The 25978-nt window shown below is 40.8% G+C and overlaps 2 protein-coding genes across 6 annotated transcripts in view; one reads left to right on the top strand and one right to left on the bottom strand.

Annotated features, from left to right (window-relative positions):
- Positions 1 to 25978, top strand: part of LOC117396811 (astrotactin-2-like) — a 559949-nt gene that overhangs the window by 356514 nt on the left and 177457 nt on the right. For all 3 annotated transcript variants that reach the window (XM_059005718.1, XM_059005716.1, XM_059005717.1), the window contains 3 exons: positions 11037 to 11161; positions 12110 to 12214; positions 15054 to 15233. In XM_059005718.1, coding sequence (XP_058861701.1) covers positions 11037 to 11161; positions 12110 to 12214; positions 15054 to 15233 — 410 coding nt within the window. The remainder of the gene's footprint in view (positions 1 to 11036; positions 11162 to 12109; positions 12215 to 15053; positions 15234 to 25978) is intronic.
- On the bottom strand, positions 17129 to 21561 carry LOC117396813 (E3 ubiquitin-protein ligase TRIM32-like). Of its 3 annotated transcripts, none has more exons than XM_033995017.3 (2): positions 21433 to 21561; positions 17129 to 20775 (listed from the first exon to the last, which is right to left on the bottom strand). In XM_033995017.3, the coding sequence occupies exon 2, from the start codon at positions 20754 to 20756 to the stop codon at positions 18810 to 18812; it is 1947 nt and encodes a 648-aa protein (XP_033850908.3). In that variant the 5' UTR covers positions 20757 to 20775; positions 21433 to 21561; the 3' UTR covers positions 17129 to 18809. The 3 variants fall into 3 exon arrangements, with proteins under 3 accessions (XP_033850908.3, XP_058861704.1, XP_058861703.1); XM_059005721.1 differs by lacking the exon at positions 21433 to 21561 and adding an exon at positions 21119 to 21180; XM_059005720.1 differs by lacking the exon at positions 21433 to 21561 and adding an exon at positions 21103 to 21166.

Genomic DNA, 25978 nt, shown 5'->3' with positions numbered 1-25978 from the left:
TTTACAATGTTTGATATGTATACTTTTGTAAACAATTGTTGACTCCCCTTCAATCCGACTGTTTTTTGTCCAGTAATTAAGGTAGTCATTCTCTCATCACACACACAGCGAGCCTACCACATACTTCCACTGTGCTACATTCAGCAGGGCGCGTCAATCTTGTCTTTTAATGCACCTTCCCCCCCCTCTCAGGGTCAGCCACGTGTAATGTGAGAATTCTAAGCCTGGACAATACTGCATTAAAACGACTATAAAAGCTCCTTCACACACAATTTAAACATTATGTAAAACTTATAATCAATAACATAATTAATACCTCATGCAGAAAGCCATTACTACATAATCATTTTGCAGTGTGTTGTTTTAAGAACAGTGCTTTATTAAATAGCTTGTGCTGCAGTTTCATCCCATTGTATACAGTAGAATGAACACAAGTCCTCTGTAATTAACCATATGGTACTGTCATTACAGCAGTCCAAAATCTAGCAAGGCTTGGATAACTTATAATATGGCTCAAACAATGACTGCAGGTGTGTAAATCACAGCAAAACAATCTCTTCATACAAATACAAGTAGTTGAGCAGCAATTATCCAATGGAATTCTATTTAAAGACAGTGGTTCGATTTAAATGCATCGGTGTAAAGCGTTTCTAGCTAACAGGAGGCTGCGTGGTCCAGTGGTTAAAGAAATATACTTGTAACCAGGAGGTCCCCGGTTCAAATCCCACCTCAGCCACTGACTCAAGCACTGAGCAAGTCACTTAACCTCCTTCTACTCCATCTTTCAGGTGAGACGTAATTGTAAGTGACTCTGCATCTGATGCATAGTTCACACACCCTAGTCTCTGTAAGTCACCTTGGATAAAGGCGTCTGCTAAATAAACTAATAACAATAATAACAGAACAATTCCATAAATCCTGCGCTTCCATTTGTCATACAGGTCTCTAATATGCAGTTTTTAAAGAAACTCTTTTTATTAACTGATCTGACATTGCACTGAGCTTCTTTCCTGTTATTAACATGCTTTGACCCACTCCTGACATGTAGCAAGTTTTCCAGAGAGAAGGCAAAGCAAACAGATTTCTTTAACCTTAGTACCAGATATCTTTATTTCAAATTAAAATACGTGTTTGTGATTCTTTCCAAAGTGCTCATTTGAGACCCATGTTGAAAATGGAAGTGTGAAACAGGTACGCTCCATGGCATGTTACCTACAATCCCTTTAACCCAGTCAGAGAGATCTCTTGCTGAGTCAGCTGGGCCTCGAAAGATCATCTTTAACAAGCTACTGCTTTGCGCTGAATGCTGCTGTTACTCTACACAGCATTATATTTAAAATGCTTGCAAAACCGGAATGTACATAAACAAGAACTATTCTTAGCATAACAAAAGACAAAATTAATGTTAATAACGCTAATGAGAGGTTCTTTTAGAAGCATTATTTTAAAGCATTGGTTAGCTTCCCTTTATCCTGTAGCAAGCGTACCCTTTGAAACCTTGTACTGTAGATGGTTGTGGTGTGTTCTATCAAGCCGGGTATGGTTAAACAGTGGGATACAGAGCCCTGTGATTGTGCCAGGTTAAACAGTGGGATACAGAGCCCTGTGATTGTGCCAGGTTAAACAGTGGGATACAGAGCCCTGTGATTGTGCCAGGTTAAACAGTGGGATACTGAGCCCTGTGATTGTGCCAGGTTAAACGGTGGGATACAGAGCCCTGTGATTGTGCAAGGTTAAACAGTGGAATACAGAGCCCTGTGACTGTGCCAGGTCAAACAGTGGGATACAGAGCCCTGTGATTGTGCCAGGTTAAACAGTGGGATACAGAGCCCTGTGATTGTGCCAGGTCAAACAGTGGGATACAGAGCCCTGTGATTGTGCCAGGTTAAACAGTGGGATATTGACTGACATGCTTTCAGCCAGGATCAAGATGGCTTCACATGCACCCACATGGACCTCTCAAAACTACATTTCCCATCATCCTCCTGCTCACATATGTAACAGAGATGGATTTACCAGTGAGCAGGAGGATGATGGGAAATGTAGTTCTGAGAGGTCCATGCAGGTACATGTGAAGCCATCTTGAGGCAGGGAATGCAATTTAAAAGTTTTAAAAAAGTGGTCAAAATGTAAAAAAAAACAAAAAAGAAAATTATAAAACAATACACACACCTTCCGTAAACAGTTGTAGCAACACATGGGAACATGTAACACAATAAAATAAAAAGGTCCTTATATACCTTTTAACCTAATGTAGCAGCAGATATCATTCTTTAACCCTTTGCTTACCTGGCGAGTGAAATTGTCCCCACCCCTTCAACGGCTTCTTTCCTGTGAAGTCACTGCTGAGGTGAAATAACCTAGGAAGTGCTCGGGTAGCAGAATGTCCAGAGAGTAAAGGAATTGCAAACAGAGATGTCTTTAACCTTAGTACATGAAAATAAAAACGCGGGTTTGCATTTCTTTGAAAACTGCACATTTGAGAGCCATGTAGAAAATGGGATTGTGAAACAGGTAAGGTTAATGTAATTATTTTGATGACTACAATATCTTTAAGGACTATGCGAACGACATACCTGTGGCTCACTGGTGCTTTACTACCTGGTCCAGGGAGAAAGTGAACATACAAAGTTCACAGCCTTCCTCTGCCTGGTGCTTGGATCTTTAGTATCCTGCCATGTTTACTTCAGACTTCTGTCCTGCCAGAACTGCAATACATTTAGAAATTACAGGACATATTTTCAGAGTTTACTCCAGCCTTTAACAACTACTGACTCTACAAAACTAAAAATCTATAACATCCCAGCCACGTCGTATCAGTTCACTGCTAAAAATAACAACTGCAATAACCAAGAAATTCACAGACACATAATCCAAACTGATATCAAATCCATCCTTAATACCAGTACGTGCTTCTTAAGCCTTCAGTACAGCTGGTAACAGTCTGTGCTCCAGTAAGCAGCCGCTGCAGTTCGGATATTATAGACAGTGCTGTTGTTTTTAGACAGGGCTATTAAAAGAAACCATGGTATCAGCTGTATGATACAGAATGGTTAGTGGAACCTGCACAGCACTATATAAAATGAGTTAGACCTCATGCCTACCGTCCACCCACGTGCATCACACTGATGAATCTAACTCGCTTCAATGGGTTTTAAAAGCAATATGGACTGATTGAAAAAAAAAAGCAAAGGTCAGTTTTGTGATCAGAGTGCTGATCTAAAGAAAGGCACGGTCTTTAAATGTGAAACCGAGTAATTGTGAGGGAAGAGCAGCTTTATTTATGTAGCATTTGCATTTCTTATCCCTTCACAGTTTTTACAGTAGTGTGTGCATATTATTTCCTCATAGGGTGCCTGGACTACCTGTGCCCTCTAGTGGAGATATAAAATACAGCAACTGAACAATGGTGTGCCGAGAACAGGGACCTGCATGTTTACAACAGGAAACAGCAGAGCATCACAGTAAAGTCCAGTAAAACACTCTGATTCTTATCTTTGTATGCATCTCTTTATATTGCATGTGCTCTATAGAGAGGGAGAGAACACTGACTTGTTATTTTAAAAAATCAGATGAAACTAATTTGTACAACAATTTAACTTTAATTAATAAACGAAGGGGGAAAAATACATCATGTAAATGAGTATAGTGTGTTATATAAGCTGTTCTTGTAGAAGAGAGAGAGACAGAGAGAGAGCTAAGTGAAGGACTATACCCAAACCTCCTGAACACATTTGATTTGTTCTTCAATTCTTTTTGTTTTTTGATAGATAGATATTCATTCATTAAAAAAGCATGGTAATTGGTAATGGATTAACAAGCAATCTCAGATGCTCTGATTTGTGCAGATTGATGACCTCTAGTGGTCAGCACGCTGGTACTGCAGTCTATTTTTACCCACTTCTTTTATACAAGTCCTGTGTTTGTGTATGATGTTTTACTCTGCTGTAAGCTAACAGACTCCCCTTCAGTTACTTTGACACAGTAGTAAATATGGACTGGAGAGGAGGGCTATAGTAGAACATTATTGACCCGAGGGAAGACTATTGTTACCGACCCGGCTATAATGCCCGAAGCCACCTGGAGGTAACAATAGTCATCCCGAGGGACATTTCATTTTCCACTATGAGCTGAGTCTGCAGTACATATTTAATATATGAGTCAGTCAAAATAATAAGAGAGGCAAGGTTGGATATATGAAGTCTGATATAATATATATTATTTTAAATATAGCTGATACAGCATAAATACATAAATAACAGAAATAACAGGAAATGTTTTTGAAGTTCATACCGTATAGTTTTCAAAGTTTTTCTCTGACAGTGACGTTTTAATCACCATTTTAGTGTTTGGAGCATCTTTCTTTTGTAGTATGTTTTGTAATTAATGTTCAGCCATTTTCTCTTGTTGTGAGGAGTGCAGGGGAGAAAGGAGTTCCTTTGAAAAGGGGCGGGACTGATAGTGATGTGAACCAATCACATGACAGATGGAGACTAGTGACCGGTGGTGTAAGGATGTTAGGGCAATAGTTCAATCTATTTTTGCTCCTATGATGAGGTTTTAACCAATCACAGGCCAGGATTTCCAATGATTATTTGATTTTGTAATGCCGCTGGCACAGTTGAATGCATTGCTGTTAACTTGTGAATACAACAGTAAAACCGGGACGATTTAGCAATGTTACCGAAGGCCTTATCTTTGGAACCTGGTTGTTTCAGTGTCACTGTGCATTTGCACCTGTGAGAAGACCATATTTAATGCAATGTGAATGTGGCTCATGGTGCACTTCACGCGTCTTTTCCTTTAATGAAATCTATTCTAAACCACTCCAGTGGTCAGTTTCTATTTATAAATTCCATTGTTGGAATATTTTGAAGCCAAACTGGCACAGAGTTACGCTGTATGCTTTGGAAAACAGTGTTTGTACTAACTTGGTGCCAGCTCAGAGATATCTCCTTTACCACGGTACACGCTCACAGTGATCCAGCAGTTCACCTGTCAGAGTTTCTGCTGTGACTCAACCAGGATTTCACTCAAATGATTTGACTGTGCTTTACTTCATTTTGCTGTGCCTTTTATTATGGCATACCAGAGTAAACCTTTCAAAAGGTATTTCTGCACATAGTATAGCACAGTTAGTATAATAAGCTCCCTGTCATGGATTAAATCAAAATGCTGGCCGTGCCATCGCTATTAAAAAGTAGAAAAGTTCAAACAAACGTCAAGTTGTTTTTTGGATGGACACACAAGCTTAGTACTGGCTAAAGCACTTCCAAACGTCCTGTAATAAATTATTGTTATATCATTTCACCCTTTTGTGTGCAGTGCATCCCCCCCCAAAAAAATACTTTTCATTGTTTCATTTCTGTACCTCCTTTGAACCCTGTTATCCAGTGTAGCTGCAGCAAGGGGCATCCAATACATCCAACTTCTTATCCTTTGAATCAAAGCTAAAGCACTGCAAACAAACTGGGCTCAGGAAGCAGGAAACTCCGGGCCTGGAATGCCATGCTGTTCAACACACTGATGAAGCTCTCCAGGAGCTGATTGGGGGTTTCATTGGTTCAGTGTAATACATGAGGACATGGCTGGAACAGACCTGGATAATGCCAGCTGACTGCATTGTAATTCAAATGTTTCCGTGCTCTGAAAAGCTTCCTGACTCACCCGATAACTGTACAGTTGACATCTGGAAAGGTTAAACAACTTCTTAAGAGATGAGCACTGGAGTTTACAAATGGTTGCTTATGGCCAAATGAAACCCTGAAGGCTGGATAGCAGTTATGAACTGAACTGAATGATTCTCTTCTCATGGGCAATTACTTTACATCTGCAAGGGCTCCTGTCGAGTGAACTCCCTGTGGTCCAAAAAACAAACTTGTACAAGAATATATGAATAATAGAAACTACAGTATTGGTATGTGTGTGTATTGTAGAGGAAGTAATTAGGGAAACACTTATTGTCAGCCATTTTTTATACCCAGCTGTCAACAAGCATGTGATATTGATTTTTGTTTTCATGGTTATATTAGGAATTACAATGAAATGTTATACAAGGCCAGTGTATGCAACAGAGCTAAACCGCCTAGAGTGTGTGTATATATATATATATATATATATATATATATATATATATATATATATATATATATATATATATATTTTAATCAGTTATAAAATTGCCTGTGTTAATCAAACACAAACAGGACTAACTTAAATGGCTGCATTGGCTGGTGGCACTTCCATGGTCATGTTAGGCTTTATATGTAAGATGAACTAAACCACACGTACCAGGAAATAAAGTTAACATGCAAAACAGTACACAGTGTAAATAAAGGTAGAAGTAGAGTGACTGGAGGGTCGTGGGTTCAATCCCAGGCGGGGGACACTGCTGCTGTACCCTTGAGCAAGATACTTTACCTAGATTGCTCCAGTAAAAACCCAACTGTATAAATGGGTAATTGTATGTAAAGATAATGTGATATCTTGTAACAATTGTAAGTCGCCCTGGATAAGTGCGTCTGCTAATAAATAAATAAATAATAGAGTAGAAGACAAGCTTACCATGAACGTTTTCTTTTCACATTTAATAATGCACTTATTTTACAGCCACGTGTACTCAACAGGCTTTTTGTTTTGTTTTGTTTTTGCATACTACTGTATAATTGAAATAAGTTGCATTCGCATTTGCCTCTGTGCTGTCAATTTCAGTTTCAACAGTTGTACTGCTATGTGGCACTACATATTTTGCATCGCCAGCATCTGACTACCTAAAGTTGAATTAAACGTGTTTTTTTTTTAATTTGCTCATGATCATTGTTTTCTGTAAACAGCAGCTAATTTGTTTGTGACCTTAACGTGACCAGCGCAGTGCCATATGGGGTATCAAGTTTTCTTAAACAAAATTGGGTAACTGGTGATAAAAAGGGGGTCGCTAGTTTTAGAAACGCACTGAAGTTATTTTTTTTGTAGAATTCTGTGTAAAAGTGACTTGCGTGAAAGCTGTTCACTGGGATTTTATTTTTAAATCTGGCCGACTACAGACACACACACATAATATTACTACTGGAGAGTGCACATCTGCATAGCAAAAAAGTTGCACAGTACAGTACTATAGAGTTGAGCTCTAGAAACGAAACCAGGGCTGTGATACCCAGTCCAGAGACAGAGGTGGAAGTCACTCAATACAGTATTTCTGCATTAGCAGTCTGCATTATGTCAGGTGCTTGAAAACCATTTTCCAGGGTAAAATACACTACAGGCTCGTTTTCTATTCCACTAGAGGCAATAAATCTAGCTCTCACTGCCTTTCCTTAGATCCCTTTCCAAAGAATTAGCTTAGCATATTGAATCAAAGCAGCCAGAGCTTTTGAGAAGGAGCCGTACATAAACAATAAGATATGCGGCAGATTTCACAGACAGAACAGAAAGAAGTCACAGACAGCAAGCTATTCCTTGTATCCTGCCTTTTACCTTGCATAATGTACAGGTGGCATGATTTACAAACTGGTGGCATTAAGCCAGAACACCAGACTAGCTGCAGTGTTTCACAATTACAAAATGAATGGCTGTTGCTGCTTCTGTTGTTTTGCCATTAAAAAATAAAATATGGATTGTGTGTGTGTGTGTGTGTGTGTGTGTGTGCTCTCTGTGTGTGTCTGTGTGTGTGTGTGTGTCATGCTTCAGGTAGTTTTAAATTAAAAAAACGTTTGAATGGGAATACCAATTTGGAAAAGCATGTTTTATGAAATTGTTCCTACCTCGTTATAAAAGCAATGTATCCCTTAAGGGTTTATTTACTTTGCACAATATGTACATGCCGGCTGGTGACTTCACAGCAATGATGAACAACTGTTCGAATGTTTGTGTTGTTTATTTTTGAGGAGCGCCCCAAACACTGTAATCCAGCACTCGCTTTTTAGAATAATGTCTCTACTTTGAGCTGACTTCTTCATTGCAACATCCTTCAAACCTGACATGTGCATCAGCGTGGCACTACAGGCAGGCCGCTGGCTGCTTCATGTGATGCGATGCAGTGTATTTGTACTGAAACACAGCCTGACGTGAGTGTAGCAGGGATCTCATATCGTAAGCAGACTAGCTGGGTGTCGATCATGCTGAACACCAGCCGTATTGGACTGATTGCCCGCGAGTCAGAAAGACATGCAGGAAGTTCCATGGGTTCTCATTGGAAAATGAAACCAGTGCTGTATGTGTGCATGAGAGATACATGTGGATTTGAAAAATGACATGCATAGAATACGCAAGGACGGCACCTGTTCTGCAGTGTGGAAAGATGAGAAATAACACACAAGGACAAGCATCTCTAAGAAGGGACAAACCTGGAATATTTACAATGAAAGATGGGTTCTTTTTAATGGAACTATAGTACTATAGGGGATATTTTTAGACATGAACTCGTCCATTGCCTCACATTTATGTTATCCATGTGTACTGAATCCTATGTAGGCCCGCTTGTGTCATTTTGCTCATTGGAAGGTACATTTCCTACTGCTTCCCTGTCTGAATGTGCATGGTGTATTTAAACAATGTCATCTTGGAGTATGCATTGATCACATCTCACTGTTGGAAATGGCAAGCTGTACTGAAGACTGGAGTTGTTAACAGATGGCACTCACATAAAAAACAGATGCAAAAAGTTTTTAAATGAGTAAAATTCCACAATTCAATACAACTGGAAAAATACAAGAATACTGTTCATTTAGACACTGAGCTATTTGAGGTGGTCTATATTATAACAGTTTGTACTAAAATGTTCCTTAAACAACAGAAGTTCCTAATAACAAGCTCATTTGTCTTTCAGAGTAATGCAGTTCAGTGTTTTCTGGTGGGTAGCCCCCTCTGCAAGCACTACTTTATACATTATTCATTCTGAACAGAAGCACCAACTGTTTAGACCCTTAAGTGTCAAGTGCTTTAGTTTTAAAATACATCAATGTTTCCAACACAATTACAGGCATTCCTTGCATCATCATGTTGTGAAATCCATATTATTTTCGAGAAGCAGTGAATCTGTCCTTGATGTGGAGTTTTGATTAAAACCCCACTGAAATGGTGTTGCTCGTGTCTTTTCTCCATAGGGGAAAAGGGACGTTATTTATTTATATTGCCAAAAGCATGCCTAAAGCAAGCATTACCGTTATCTACAATAACTGCTAGGGGTTTAACTACAGTCAGTCTGTTATTCTATCCATTGCTAAAGACCTGGGAAATCCTTCAAAGAGATTTCGGATTGTTTGTCATTTCTTATCTGCCAAAATCTCTTCTCTATTGCATCTCCTGGTGCAAAGCTGATTCATGCTGTATTGTTTCAGTCCTAAGCGCTCTAATTTCTGCTGTGTAGGAATGATGAGGCTGTCAAGATTAAATGCTCATTAACCCCCCCCCCCCCCCCACATAGCATGTTCATTTTCTCAGCCCACCTCTTTCTGGCACGCTGTTAATAACTATATAGTTATTTATAGTGATTACAAAATAACCCCATACAATTAACCTGCCACTCACCTGTATTAGCTACATCTGTCTCAAATGTGCAGTTTTGAAAGAAAAACATTATAGCAAAATGCTAGTAAACATGTATTTATTTTTTATTTTAAAACATGATAGCAGGTACATTTGCTCTCCCCGTGTCACTGCACCGCAGCAGTGTTTTCTGGGTCAAACCATGTCAATGATTTGGGGAAGCAGCTGGTTGGTTAGCGACAGGAAAGAAGCCGCTGCAGGTGTGGGACAGTTCCGCCTTCAGGTGAAATGACCAAGGAAGTGCCACACTATCTGAATGCATGGTTTCTAAACAGAGATGGCTCTGACCCATGCAGTTCCAAATAGCATGCTTTAAAATACATACCCATGCTTACTGTTAACACAATCCTTATTAACTACAAGTACTGTTAACACAATCCTTATTAACTACACTACTGTTAACACAATCCTTGTTAACTACACTTACTGTTAACGCCAGTCCTTGTTAGCTACACTCATTTTAAGGGTTCAGGCTTGGTAATCTGTCCAGACCAGCTTATTGACAGTGTTATGACGGTTGTTTCTGCTGTTCAATCCCCACTCGTGCTCTGTTCTAACAGAAATAAAAAGGGTTTTAGGTAACCCTGCACCTTCCCACTGCACAGCTCCACTTCTCAAATGCGTGCTACTTCACCTGCAAGATCACTGGCAGCATGAAGTTCAAATCAAGGGCGCTTTACACAAGATGCCCTTGTGCAAACTCAGTAAATAACATTCCATTTTCCAAGGAGTCTCGTCCTGTATCTTCATGGTTTCTTTTCAGGTAGTACAGAACACACATTAATGGCACAGAGAGCCCCTTACAATACAATTAGAATGGCTTTCATGGTTCTACTCCCAACTAAAGACAGTAAATGATCTGAGCTGGTTACTGCTGCAGCTAGCCTGTGTTACTGTACTTGCATCCCCGTCAGTTCTGTTAATCCATGCATTAAAGACAGTAAATGATCTGAGCTGGTTACTGCTGCAGCTAGCCTGTGTTACTGTACTTGCATCCTCGTCAGTTCTGTTAATCCATGCATTAAAGACAGTAAATGATCTGAGCTGGTTACTGCTGCAGCTAGCCTGTGTTACTGTACTTGCATCCTCGTCAGTTCTGTTAATCAATGCATTAAAGACAGTAAATGATCTGAGCTGGTTACTGCTGCAGCTAGCCTGTGTTACTGTACTTGCATCCTCGTCAGTTCTGTTAATCCATGCATTAAAGACAGCAAATGATCTGAGCTGGTTACTGCTGCAGCTAGCCTGTGTTACTGTACTTGCATCCCCGTCAGTTCTGTTAATCCATGCATTAAAGACAGTAAATGATCTCAGCTGGTTACTGCTGCAGCTAGCCTGTGTTACTGTACTTGCATCCCCGTCAGTTCTGTTAATCCATGCATTAAAGACAGTAAATGATCTGAGCTGGTTACTGCTGCAGCAGTATATCATCCACCCTGGCTCTGCTGCCTTCACCACAGAGTAATGCGTGTCGTCTTGTCCCTCTCTTTTAGGGATAACAACTTTATAAAAGATTTCCCCCAGCTTGCCGATGGGTTAATGGTGATTCCCCTCCCGGTCGAGGAGCAGTGTCGAGGGATTCTCTCAGAGCCGTTACCCAACCTGCCACTCCTAACTGGTAATTGTGTGAGGAATGCCATGTCTGCCTACACCCTTGTTTTGAAGGGATTGTAGCTGACAAAATAATTCACTTCCATTTGCTACATATTCCATACCTTCACTGTGCGCATATGTATTAGTTTGTATTTGTGTTGTGTCATTATTGTTTTAATGTATGGTTTAGTGTGTAAAAACACAATGTTTTGTTATTGTTTTACAGCCTGGATGGGGTTAAAATGCCCTATCCAGATAAAATCATGTGAATGCGTGGTCAGCAGCGAGTGATTATTGATGAACTGGCTGTTGACCATGCATATGACTGTGGTCGAGGGGTAAACTAGGTATTTGATAGCCAGTTAATCCCTCGGCCACAATATAAAAACAAACAGCTTTGGCTGAACGGGGTTCGTGTGTTCAGAGGCGGAACGAGAGTCGGGAGGTAAAGCAAAAGAAAGCAGAAAGACAACGCGTGCTACTCGTGCTAGTTTTAGGCTAGCATGATACTTGTTTTGTTCAGTGTCTGTTTGTTTTGTTTGTTTAAATCTGTTATTTTGTTATTAAACGTGTCCATTCTCCTTCCTGGTGTGACGTCACTCGCAAGCCATCCCTTTCACACCAACACAGACGGAATGACCAGAGAGTGCAGCACATTTAAGAACAGTCCATAATCCCTGGTAATAGGACACCACTACCTCATGTCTATTACAATCAAGCCTGTTTCTTCACAGAACAGGTACATCCTCCCCATTACTCTCCCCCAATCACCACACACATTTCACCTCAGCAGTGTCTTCTGGGTCAGAGCATGTTACTGGCTGAAAGCATGTCAGTCGACACAGGAAGCAGCTGGTTGGTTAATGACAGGAAAGAAGCCAGTGAAAGTGTAGAAACATTGGGATCCAGGCTGCGACTGGCGTCCGAATGGCCAGCCCTTTTTAACAGTGTCTTTTCTGTATTGGTAATGCAGGAGAAGCCAAGCACAGTGAAGCTATGGGATATCCCATGGTGCAACAGTGGAGAGTCCGCAGTAACCTGTACAAGGTGAAGCTCAGCGCCATCACGCTGTCAACAGGTAAACACACACAAATAACAGACCCACATTTCTAATAATAACCGGGATGTATTAACTGCAGAAGCAATGCCTGCTTCTAAACACGCACCTGGGACTGCACTTCTGTGTCCCAAACCTTCAAAAAAGATTTTTTGTCTGATGGATTTCTAGCAGTTTATTAAAGATGTCATGTTGATGATGAGCCAAAGGGCCTGGTACTTACACACGATAATAGCGTAGAAACAGGATCAGCAGCATTTTCCATGCACGTGAAGTCCTTGCACTGAGCCATTAGTTTGATCATGCAAAGGCAATTTCATGTGAGTAATCTGATGAAGGTAATGTGCTACTGAGTACCACCCTGCTATATTGAACTACAGAGGCCAGTGTTACAATGTTGGTGGAATGCATGGAGACGGGATGGTATAACTGAGCCTGGGTGCGCTACATTCAGTTTAACTGAACACAGTTTAACTGAAAGCTTCTCAGCAGGTGCACTAGTATTCTGGAAGTGGGATCATACACCACCTGCATATAGTCACACAATTATACACCTTTCTTTACTCTTTCCAAATGCTGAATGTGTTTCATTTTCTAAAGGTACTATCGCCACATGTCCTCAATTACAATGTAAATGGAGTATGAGTAAAATGTTAAACACCTATTTAGAAGTCATTGGTGTCCGGTTACTGAAGTTTATGGCTTTGTTTATTCATATTTCACAAGCTCAAACCCCTTAAAACTTGCTTGCCCCTCTGTTACAAATACGCTTTTGCTACTACTTGCAGCAATAGGAGGTTATTATACATTACACCTACAAGCTATTTTATAACTCCTGAAGCATAAGGCGGTTGGAATGGTCCCCCAGCCCATCGGACTTGAGGCCCTTGAATTCATTTTTATATGGTCGCCTTATTGTACATGAACAAATTACTTGACAAAATTAGCACAGCAATCGTAATGTTTCAGACATTACACCAGACATTCTTGAAATGTATGCCCTAACTGCAATCAGAGAATTACCATCTGCTAGATCAATTAGGGTCCTTAATTGGAACATGTCCTGTAATTATGACTTATGACTTTGTCACATGGTGCATTGCTTCCAAGTCATCTTGTATTAATGAATATATATATCTCTGCCTCTCAACGTGTGTGAGAGTAATCCAGGATGAATACATATCTCTGCCTCTCAGAGTGTGTGAGAGTAATCCAGGATGAATACATATCTCTGCCTCTCAGCGTGTGTGAGAGTAATCCAGGATGAATACATATCTCTGCCTCTCAGAGTGTGTGAGAGTAATCCAGGATGAATACATATCTCTGCCTCTCAGCGTGTGTGAGAGTAATCCAGGATGAATACATACCTCTGCCTCTCAGAGTGTGTGAGAGTAATCCAGGATGAATACATACCTCTGCCTCTCAGCGTGTGTGAGAGTAATCCAGGATGAATACATATCTCTGCCTCTCAGAGTGTGTGAGAGTAATCCAGGATGAATACATATCTCTGCCTCTCATAGTGTGTGAGAGTAATCCAGGATGAATACATACCTCTGCCTCTCAGAGTGTGTGAGAGTAATCCAGGATGAATACATACCTCTGCCTCTCAGCGTGTGTGAGAGTAATCCAGGATGAATACATATCTCTGCCTCTCAGAGTGTGTGAGAGTAATCCAGGATGAATACATATCTCTGCCTCTCAGCGTGTGTGAGAGTAATCCAGGATGAATACATACCTCTGCCTCTCAGAGTGTGTGAAAGTAATCCAGGATGAATACATACCTCTGCCTCTCAGCGTGTGTGAGAGTAATCCAGGATGAATACATACCTCTGCCTCTCAGAGTGTGTGAGAGTAATCCAGGATGAATACATACCTCTGCCTCTCAGAGTGTGTGAGAGTAATCCAGGATGAATACATACCTCTGCCTCTCAGCGTGTATGAGAGTAATCCAGGATGAATACATATCTCTGCCTCTCAGCGTGTGTGAGAGTAATCCAGGATGAATACATACCTCTGCCTCTCAGCGTGTGTGAGAGTAATCCAGGATCACTGCGTCTCCTCGCACACCCTAGAAGAGGCTATTCCAGATCTGCTTAGTGCACTGGGATTTCATATCTGTCTTCTAAATCACTGCAGGAAGAGCGATAAAAAATAAATACAAAAAAAAAAAAACCTCTGGCTTTTCTGTTCCGTATCATTGATATTGCTGTGTTACTGTGGGCAGCAGTGTGGAGTAGTGGTAAGGGCTCTGGACTCTTGGCCGGAGTGTTGTGGGTTCAATCCCCAGTGGGGGACACTGCTGTTGTACCCTTGAGCAAGGTACTTTACCTAGATTGCTCCAGTAAACAAAAAAAAAAAAAAACAACTGGATAAATGGGTAATTGTATGTAAAAATAATGTGATATCTGTATAATGTGATATCTTGTAACAATTGTAAGTCGCCCTGGATAAGGGCGTCTGCTAAGAAATAAATAATAATAATAATAACAGCACTGGTAGTATTATCACTATTATGCAGTTTGAAGATCTTTTGGCGCTTTGCTTGATTTGTATACTTCAATTTGGAACATGCAGATATTTCAAAGACTAGAAATGTCTTGTATGGATTCACTTCCTGTGCTCTTGCTCAGTTTCAGGAAATGATTCGATACCAGGAAGAAACCGGTAGATTTTTATTATACATTTTTTTAAATCAACACCTGTATCCTGAATTAAATTAACCAACATGTAGGCAACAAAGCTCTGCAACATAAGAAAAAGGATTTTAAAAACCCGTGACATGAACTACGAGGTGAACCTCTTCAAATAAGCAGTGCTTTTCTAGGGTAGCATGTAAAAGTGTTCCACGTGTCTCTCCCAGGATTCTCTAAAGTGCTGAAGGTGCTAAACGTGGAGAGCAGTCGAGAGGAGCTGCTGGCACTCATCCAGCAGCACGGCACACACTACATTGCTGAGGCCCTGTATGGCTCCGAGCTCACCTGCACCATATACTTTCCCAGCAAGAAGGTCCAGCAGCAGCTCTGGCTCCAGTACCAGAAAGGTAAGCACAGCCAATGGCTGAAATGACTTTGACATCCATGCAGTATGGTATCTATTACCATGAATGCAGATAAGCCCTTGCCTAGTGGTTAAGGCACTTGTTTCTGGTGTGTGGTCTCTGGTTCACTCCCAGCCCTCTGCTCTGTTACATGGGTAGTATGTGGTCCAATCCTATATGTTGCCATTGCTGGCCATGCTGTGATCACTTAGAGGTTCTTCTTTGGTTTCTCCTGGTTAATTCACAGGTATTATAATGGTGTGCCAATGGGGTTTTCCAAACCCTTCTTTCTCTAAGGAGTTTACTTGTGTATGCCAATTACAGGCCAGCCTGTAGAGGCTGTTATCTAAAACACGTCAGACCATTTGGGTTTAACTGATAATACCCACACACAGCACAAGCTTGACGTTGGTATGGATTAGTGCATAGCAGATTGTAAACTTCATGTGCCAGTGGTTTCCTTAAGAGTAATTCATTTCAGAGGGGAGATTGGGTACAGTATATACAGATGTCTGAAATCCCAGGTCTATGCAGCATGGTAGAATATTGTAGATCTAGCTCTGTGTGACCTACTAAAATTGAGCACAAGTACTAATGTGATGAGTTGGCTTATTCACGCACTGTGGGTTATAAATCAGATGGAAGCACTTGAAGGGTGTGTTCACAACTCCATCATGTATCCATATCATGCTCCCTCCTGCAATGCTGCTTGTCTTCTTTCCCTCAAAAGCCACTCATTATAATCACAGCACTAACATTGTTGCAGGGGGCATATGATCTGGATTTTTTTTCAAACCACACCCTCAAGGTTTCTGAACTACCAACTAATCGTTGAGCTCTCCAAACTCCTCTCTTTATCCCTCTGTCAGTCGTGTGCTCTGTAAGTACATGCAGCCTCGGAACTGAATCCACAGCAGCCTTGTCCACAATTGAATGAAATGAACACCAGGATCGCCGGGGGCAGAGTTGTGTTTTTCCTTGGATGGGTGAACACCGTAGTTTGAGGGATTATCCGTACATGTCATTTATTACCTGTTATGTATCCCTGTTTACTGAATCTATGAACCACAACCATGTATACACATGCAGCTGGTGCTTCTCAGTTTCAGTTTCACCGCTGAATACATTCGCACAGCTGTACAGTGACACAGTCCTGTAATTACTGAATACATTCACATAACTGTACAGTGACACAGTCCTTTCACCGCTGAATACATTCACATAGCTGTACAGTGACACAGTCCTGTCACCGCTGAATACATTCACATAGCTGTATAGTGACACAGTCCTGTCACCGCTGAATACATTCACATAGCTGTAGTGACACAGTCCTGTCACCGCTGAATACATTCACATAGCTGTACAGTGACACAGTCCTGTCACCGCTGAATACATTCACATAGCTGTAGTGACACAGTCCTGTCACCGCTGAATACATTCACATAGCTGTATAGTGACACAGTCCTGTCACCGCTGAATACATTCACATAGCTGTACAGTGACACAGTCCTGTCACCGCTGAATACATTCACATAGCTGTACAGTGACACAGTCCTGTCACCGCTGAATACATTCACATAGCTGTACAGTGACACAGTCCTGTCACCGCTGAATACATTCACATAGCTGTAGTGACACAGTCCTGTCACCGCTGAATACATTCACATAGCTGTACAGTGACACCGTCCTGTCACCGCTGAATACATTCACATAGCTGTACAGTGACACAGTCCTGTCACCGCTGAATACATTCACATAGCTGTACAGTGACACAGTCCTATCACAGCTGAATACATTCACATAGCTGTACAGTGACACCGTCCTGTCACCACTGAATGCATTCAATCTGTAAATCGTACTAGCTGGAATCTGATTTAACTGTAGTGTCTACACTGTAATATTACTCCTGGGTGAATACACGCTACATTTTACCACATAGCTCAGCTCTGCACTTCATCCATTTAACCCATTAAGTGCCATTGTCCTCGTTTGAGGACAGACTACTTTGTAATTTTTTGGATCATTTCTAACTGGCATCTACCTGTTATTTGAATGTTCTCTTTGAGTATATTGTTATAAAAACTTACTCTAATTTTAGTAACTGCACAAGTGAAGTGTAGTGTAACTTAATTTTTCAAATGCTTTTACAACGCCTCAATATAAAATAAGCAACCTGAAAATGATCCATTTCTTTGCGTTTTCCTCCCTCCAGTGATGCTGAAGCTCAGTTTTCTATGTGTGGCGCTTCGTAGGTGGAGTGACATTTCTCTGGTCTTTTCGCAATACTGTTGCATGTGCAATTCTGTGTTGAGCTGTGTCCCTGTTTTAGGGGGCATCTATGTCACTATAATTCAGTTTAAGAAAGACAGGGACGATTTGTATTATTTTGGAGCACAAACTTTTTTTCAGGGGTGCTTTTCACAACAGATTTTTAGGGATAGTGCCTGGCTACAGGTTTAATTGGTTCAATCAGGGTCTTGTTGGAACAAACACCTGGACTAGAATGACCTCTGTTGTCCATCGTGTCCAGAACAAATGATATGTGTTGATATAATGCAGAAATGCCTGATCCCACTCTATTAATTTGTCACAGCACTAACATGTACCATTACACTATACAGTAGATGCCCTCACTGTGACTAGCTCCCCATCAGCACTAGCAAACAGCACCTATTGATTACTTCAGAGGTAAAGCAGGCTTGAAATCAACACAGCTTTCTGTAGTCTCAGATTTATTGCACTCAAAAGGTATCAAACAATCCACACAAGTCAGGATGTAAAAGACACACAAACGGTTGAGAATGCAGACACTTCAATGCCACATTTGGTGCTATGCAAACTACATGTATAAATGCATTGGGAACATTACTGCAGTGATTACATGACTAGTTCATTTTAAAAGGTCACTGGCTGCCTAAGTGGTGTGTGTGTGAGGTTTTTTTTTTTTTTAAATGTTTCAATAATAAAATATGTCATAAATCAACTGCCATTTCAATGATGGATCTTGTAATGTTCTTTTCAGTATGCCAGTGTAGACTGTCATTATTTTACTCTAATGATACCCTACAGCCACTAACCCACGGAATTAACTTCTGTACAATGACTCACTGTCAGTCTTTTTTTTCTTTTTCTGAAGTTAACCAGGCAGTGCGCAACCTGGCATGGGTCACATGTTGTGCATCCTTTAATACAGTGCTTGCAGCTTCGGCTTTAACTTTCAGGGACCCTCAAACACTTCATGAAAAAACACAGCATCCTGGTTGCAATATTTGAATTATGTATAAATTAGTACAATATTTGAATTATGTATAATTAGTTAGGCTCTGATTCTTTATTTCAAAACAAGCATCAGTAACCCATATAAAAACAAAACAAAAAAAATATGCCAACCTAAAATATGAAAATAAAGGTGTGGCCTTTTTTTTTTTTGACATACACTTTTATTAACACCAATAATTAGCTTGCTGTACTAAAATATAGTAGCAGAGGTTCCTGAATTTCCTATATGAATGACAGCATGAATGGAAACAGAAAACAGATGTTAAATCTATTGCAAAACGCCATCCTTGGGTTCTAGTCCTAGTCTGTACAGGACTGTCTTCTTGGGTGATAATTATACACTTTTACACAGTGGTCCCAGCAATCCAACACCAACAGCTGGCCTTTAGGAGTTATGGCCAGACCAACAGGACACGTTAGCCCTTCTTGGATCAAGACGCTGAAACTCCCTTCTTTGGGAAAGTGCAAAATCTCTTTACGACCACTGTCTGCGACCAGTAGATCTCCCCTGGAATCCACACACATTCCAGCAATGCAGCGAAAGTCCTCGTTTTCTGAGAAGAAATGGCTCAGTTGTTTGCCCAGTTGTCCGTCGGTACCCACAGACCCAATGGAAAAGCCCCCTTCCAGCTGATGCTCGTTGTGCCTGTTCTCGATGTTTAATCCCAGACCCTGAGTGAAATACACAGTCCCGCTGCTGTCACAGGTAACAAACTTGGGGCGGACAGCTGAACACAGCCTGCTACAGTTCACAACCCCCACACTGCGATCCACAGCGAGACTCCACAGCTTACCCCCTTCCACGTCCGTGACTACAAACTGTCCTGAAGGCATTGCTGCAATGCCCCACGGTTTAATTAGCTGATTCTTGTGGCATGCTATACAGTGGCCATCAAGTGTGTACACCTTCACTGAACTGTCATAGTTATCTGTAACGCCGATCAGTCCCTGATTGTTAATGGCTATCGACAGTGGTATCAAATTCGGAAGATCTGCCCCAAGAAAACTGAGAACAAAATTGTCAATGCTGCTCGGGCTTCGTCGGATTTCTTTTTGGAAGCCCTTCCGATTGAAAATCTGAATTCTGTAGTTTCTACGATCGGCCACGAGCACCTCCCCTTGCATTGTAACACACAAGCTAACAGGGAGATTAAACATACCAGGCAGATTGCCTTTGCAGCCCATTTTCTTAATGAACTGGCACTGCTGTGATCCAGAAGCTCCCGGCTCCACAAGCTTTGGTTTGAAGCTGGGCGATGCTGTCAAAGAGCACGCTTTTTCAGCCACCATGTCAACATCTCGATACAAACTGAATGAAGATTCTGCCTGTTCCTGGTAATCCTCTTCCGTGTTCACAGTGACCTGGTTTGTTTTGACCTGTCCCACACCCAGAGGCTCCAGGTGTTCAGCTTGGACCAGTTCAGGCTCCTGCAGCTTCAGAAGCACAGGAAGGTTGCACTTCAAATCCAGTTCTTCCTCATCAATGGCCTCTTCCAGCAGAGCAAGATCTGCCTGCTTTATTTTCATGGTGAGATAGTCACATCTCGATACCAGCTGGACTTCCGCCAGGTTTAAAAGATAGGTCTGTTCCTCGAGAACCTGGTTGTTCAGTTTTTCGATTTCTGACAAGGAACTGGAAAAAGCCGTGCGAGACTTTGTCAGCTCGTCCTGTAATCCAAGCTCAGCTTTAGCATAGTCCTGCTGCACAGATTTGTATTTTAATCGCAGTTTTCTGAAGACTCCATCCAGAGCAGATTTCTTCTTCTGTATATCCTGCATCATTTGCCGCAAAGCAGACAGCTTCTCCCCCACGTCTCTCCTGCGCTGCTCGGCCGCAGCGTGGATGGCAAGTACAGGGTGACCTTGCTGCTCGTGCCCCTCAGCTTTGCAGGCATCACACAGCACCAGTCTGCACACCTGGCAGTACTGCTTTGGTAGTCTGTTCCTGCACACTTTGCACATCAAACACATTGTTGCACTTGAGCTTGCAGAGTCAATGATTTTAAGGACAGTCAAATTGTCAGCCAGCTGGGAGATGTTACTCATCCTGGACACTTTGCTGCAAAAGGGGCAGCGCACTCCGTTGATGGTGCTTGCAAGCAGCTTCTCCAGGCATTGCCTGCACACAGTATGCCCACACTGCAGGAGTTTGGGCCGTAACTGGTCCTGATTGAAAGTCTCCATGCAGATTGAGCATTCCAGGACCTCCCTGATGATATCTGGGTCAAGGATTGCTGCAGAGGCCATGGTTGTACAGCACAACTCCCTGAAAGATTAAAAAAAAAACACACAGTTTGCAAAATGATGATTCCCTTTCAAACAGTATCAAATGGCTTTAAACACTCCCAGAAATTGTTTGAGGCTTAATCTGACTGTTTATCTGTCTCAGTTTGGATTAATTAATGAAGCCATTTAAAAATGAACAAATCACCCTAAAACACGTGCCTCGCATATTCTAGGTGATGTTATTAGATATATTTAACGTGTAAAGCACAATCAATGAGTGACACGTTTTAGCAGAACGTTCAAATGCTGTTACAAACATTACAACGTGAGCATTTAAAAAACGAAAGTGAAAATAATAATGCACAACCAGCCAAGAAAATTACCAGACGACATTTTCAAACAAGCTGGGTCGTCACTGCTGACAAGCCGATTATTTTCATCTGTGGATAAAGCACACTTATTTCAAACACTTTCATTTTTTAGTTGTCCATCGAAATCATAACTGTGTGCCTGATGTACTAAACAGAACTAGCAGACACACTGGCACTGCGTCACTGTCTAAGGCCTCCCCTCGCACAACCAGCTGTGCTGGGAAAACACACACTTTCTGATATCAAACGCTGTTATTTATTTTTGCAAACAAACAATGCGGCTTCCGTGTTTAATGAAAGTCGGCTATGTTTTCTGAGATTCTTACCAGCACTGCACTTCAATGTCAAGTTCGCTCACCAGACCCCTCTCGCGTCCCTTTTCTGCAAGGAAATACTGCAACTGCAGCCGTGACGTCCGTGATCCTAAAACCCCGCCTTTCCCGTGATTTTATTGGCTTTTCTGGCCGCTGCGACCTGCTCCTTTTTTACATCAATGTACACTGAGGCGTTCATGGGAGCTGCAGTTTCAAGATACGGATATTCTGGTATTTGAAGGCGAATCTTCAGTTGACAACTTGGAATTTCTTGCACGTTTATTTATTTCCAAATTTACATTGACATATCAAATATTTAAAAGAATATATATATATATATATATATATATATATATATATATATATATATATATACATTGATAATAATTTTAAATTGAACTGTGAGGGTTTGGTGCATTCACTGAACTTGGGCATGGCCCATGGAACACTGGTTATAATGCCATCTCTTGTTTTTTTTTTTTTTTTTAAATACAATCAATAAATAAAAATGATATCTATAATTCTACCTACCTACCTACCTATCTATCTATCTATCTATCTATCTATCTGTCTATCTATCTATCTATCTCTATATACAGTGCCTTGCAAAAGTATTCAGACCCCTGACCAATTCTCTCATATTACTGAATTACAAATGGTACATTGAAATTTTGTTCTGTTTGATATTTTATTTTAAAACACATAAACTCAAAATCAATTATTGTAAGGTGACATTGGTTTTATGTTGGGAAATATTTTTAAGAAAAATAAAAAACTGAAATATCTTGCTTGCGTAAGTATTAAACCCCCACACATTAATATTTGGTAGAGCCACCTTTTGCTGCAATAACAGCTTTAAGTCTTTTGGGGTAAGTATGTACCAGCTTTGCACACAGTGTCGGAGTGATTTTGGCCCATTCTTCTTGGCAGATTTGCTCCAGGTTGTTCAGGTTGGTTGGACGACGCTTGTGGACCGCAATTTTCAAATAGTGCCACAGATTCTCAATGGGATTGAGATCAGGACTTTGACTGGGCCACTGTAGGACATTCACCTTTTTGTTCTTGAGCCACTACAATGTTGCTTTGGCCTTGTGCTTGGGATCATTGTCCTGCTGAAAGGTGAATTTCCTCCCAAGCTTCAGTTTTTTAGCGGACTGAAGCAGGTTCTCTTGCAGTATTTCCCTGTATTTTGCTCCATCCGTTCTTCCTTCAATTTTAACAAGATGCCCAGTCCCTGCTGATGAGAAGCATCCCCATAGCATGATGTTGCCACCACCATACTTCACTGTAGGGATGGTGTGTCTTGAGGCACGGGCAGTGTTAGAATGCTCTTTGGTCTTCATTTTCCTTCAGATTCACAGCCTGACCAATGATCCTTCAACAGTGGGGTTTTTATCCAGAAAATGTGACAGCAACTTTAATGGTTCACAGGTGGAGGCCAATGGTAAGGTAATTGTGTCCTCGTTAGGGCAATTTCTTTCATCGGTGTAAACTGGGAGCTTCCACAGCACAGGGGTTGAATACTTATGCAAGCAAGATATTTCAGTTTTTTATTTTTCTTAAAAATATTTCCCAACATAAAACCAATCTCACCTTACAATAATTGATTTTGAGTTTCAGTGTTTTAAAATAAAATATCAAACAGAACGAAATTTCAATGTACCATTTGTAATTCAGTAATATGAGAGAATGGGTCTGAATAATTTTGCAAGGCACTGTATATATATATATATATATATATATATATATATATATATATATATATATATATATATATATATATTGGTCAAAGACTGGTCAATATGCACCAGAAAGAGAACATTTTGCTGTGGTGCAAAATACACCCAAATAAGAAGAAGAAGAAGAAGAAGAAGAAGAAGAAGAAGGAATAATGTGCCTTGTACCTTGTTAAATTATAGGCTGCGATATTACAGTCTTTGCATTTGTTCAGGTTTGTTTAATTATTTGTCTCAGTTCTAATTTGTATAGATTTAGGGTTCATTTTTCAGCGCTGGCATAGTCCTTGGTTTTATTTCCACTGAAATCCTTCCTCACAAAAAAATACCAACCTAATACGTCTGATGTTTATAGAAATGAGCAGTTCTGGTTTTGACCACAAGAGGTCTCTGTAGCCTAAAAAATGTGCTGGTTGAGCACTATGGAATTATTACAATTATTATAAGCGTAGCAACGGTTAGCTTCGCGTTGTGTTTTGTTTTCATAAACAGTGTAGAACTGGTTAATATGCAGTCTTGAAAAAATACCACCTGTTTTAACTTAGCTTTTTTTATTTTTTTATTTTTTTTTAACCAGAGGACAATTATACACAATAATGCTAGACTAGAACCCTTATTGAGTGTATTTCCTAATGATAAACCATCAGACATTACAAGCTACTTCTGTTTTATAAAGTTTGACTTATCAAGTACATGCTGCTGGCTTCAGAGCTGTCCTGATGAAGTAGACGTTTCCCGTTCTGTCACTGTGAGGCGTTATATGTCTGTGGCTTTATGGTCACAGAGCAGGCATGACCTACTGGGAAACTACTGATTTGTCAGGGAATATCTCTTAACTATTTGATGCTAACCAACACAGACCACCCAAGTCGACCCGCAAACTGACATTAAACCCGCGGCAGTCATTCTAAATCCTGCAAAATAAAACTGATAAGATCACTGTGTGGGTGATGTAAAAAAAACTGAAGCTTGTCATATTGAGCACATGATTGTATGTACAGTCCATTCATTGATGGGTTCTTAATTCAAGCTGCAAATTATATCATCTAAAATTAACTAATGTAGTTTTTCTTTTTATTTTAATAATTTAGATCAGATTAATCACTGTCCAAAATATTCTCAAGGAAGGGGCATACCCCGAAATACTGTGTTACCAAGCCATGGTGCTGATGAGGGTACAGACTGTGTTACCAAGCCATAGTGCTGGTGAGAGTATAGACTGTGTTACCAAACCATGGTGCTGATGAGAGTACAGACTGCGTTACCAAGCCATGGTGCTGATGAGGGTACAGACTGCGTTACCAAGCAACCATGCTGATGAGGGTACAGACTGCGTTACCAAGCAACCATGCTGATGAGAGTACAGATTGTGTTACAAAACCAAAGTGCTGATGAGGGTACAGACTGCGTTACCAAACCATGGTGCTGATGAGGGTACCGACTGCGTTACCAAGCAACCATGCTGATGAGGATACAGACTGCGTTACCAAGCCATGGTGCTGATGAGAGTATAGACTGCGTTACCAAACCATGGTGCTGATGAGAGTATAGACTGCGTTACCAAACCATGGTGCTGATGAGGGTACAGACTGTGTTACCAAGCCATAGTGCTGGTGAGAGTATAGACTGTGTTACCAAACCATGGTGCTGATGAGAGTATAGACTGCGTTACCAAGCCATGGTGCTGATGAGAGTATAGACTGCGTTACCAAACCATGGTGCTGATGAGGGTACAGACTGCGTTACCAAGCCATAGTGCTGGTGAGAGTATAGACTGTGTTACCAAACCATGGTGCTGATGAGAGTATAGACTGCGTTACCAAGCCATGGTGCTGATGAGGGTACAGACTGCGTTACCAAGCCATGGTGCTGATGAGGGTACAGACTGCGTTACCAAGCAACCATGCTGATGAGGGTACAGACTGCGTTACCAAGCAACCATGCTGATGAGAGTACAGATTGTGTTACAAAACCAAAGTGCTGATGAGGGTACAGACTGCGTTACCAAACCATGGTGCTGATGAGGGTACCGACTGCGTTACCAAGCAACCATGCTGATGAGGATACAGACTGCGTTACCAAGCCATGGTGCTGATGAGGATACAGACTGCGTTACCAAGCCATGGTGCTGATGAGGGTAACAGTATTTTTAAATTGCTCTTCCCTTCTTTAAGCAGCGTGGGTCATTCAGGTTAACTAAAACCATCACATATGTTCGGATGACTCTCCTGGTGAGTGTAGAATTAGTCTGAAATGTCTACCTCCATTAATATACATTATTGATGTATAACAGCAGAATTCCTGCCTGTTGGTTTCTAAATATCTTGGTATCCCTTTTTGCAATAGTAGTTAATGGATACTATACAGATTCCTCTGCATCTGTGGGATTGCATGTATTTGCTTACAATTATGTATTCAAGATCTTTGGTAAATAAGCAAGAGATCTGACTCTGAGAGGGGTTTGTTTATGTGCAGGATTTAGACAACAGTATAGCATTTGTGTAAAGATTCTCAATGTTCATTTATTTGGAAGTGAGTTCTGTAATATGAGTTGTAGGCACTAGATGGCACTAGTAGTTCATAGTTGGCCAGTGTATTTCATATATATATAATTGATGTATTTTATAAGTCTTAAAAAACATTCTTGATCTACAGTAACATCTGAGGAAAACAGAGGACCTGGCTCCTAAAGCTATACACACAGACATTCAGAGCATTCTCTCTATTGTAATGTTCAGGTTAAGATGGGTGGATTTTCAGTTCAAAAGAAGATAACAATCATTGATCTGGAAATCTTTTCAATGTGTGAAGAATATTAAAGG

This window comes from Acipenser ruthenus, chromosome 31 (genome assembly GCF_902713425.1).
Source record: "Acipenser ruthenus chromosome 31, fAciRut3.2 maternal haplotype, whole genome shotgun sequence".
Lineage (NCBI taxonomy): Eukaryota > Metazoa > Chordata > Actinopteri > Acipenseriformes > Acipenseridae > Acipenser > Acipenser ruthenus.
The sequence above is the reverse complement of the archived record's forward strand: the minus strand, read 5'-3'. Positions and strand labels throughout refer to the sequence as shown.

What these genes read in the sequence shown, in the direction of transcription:
- LOC117396813 (XM_059005720.1), bottom strand. Translation starts at nt 21,128, where the DNA reads ATGTCGTCTGGTAATTTTCTTGGCTG. An exon ending in TCTGGTAATTTTCTTGGCTG is followed by an intron (nt 20,776 to 21,102) that starts GTTGTGCATTAT and finishes TTAATCTTTCAG; the next exon opens with GGAGTTGTGCTGTACAACCA.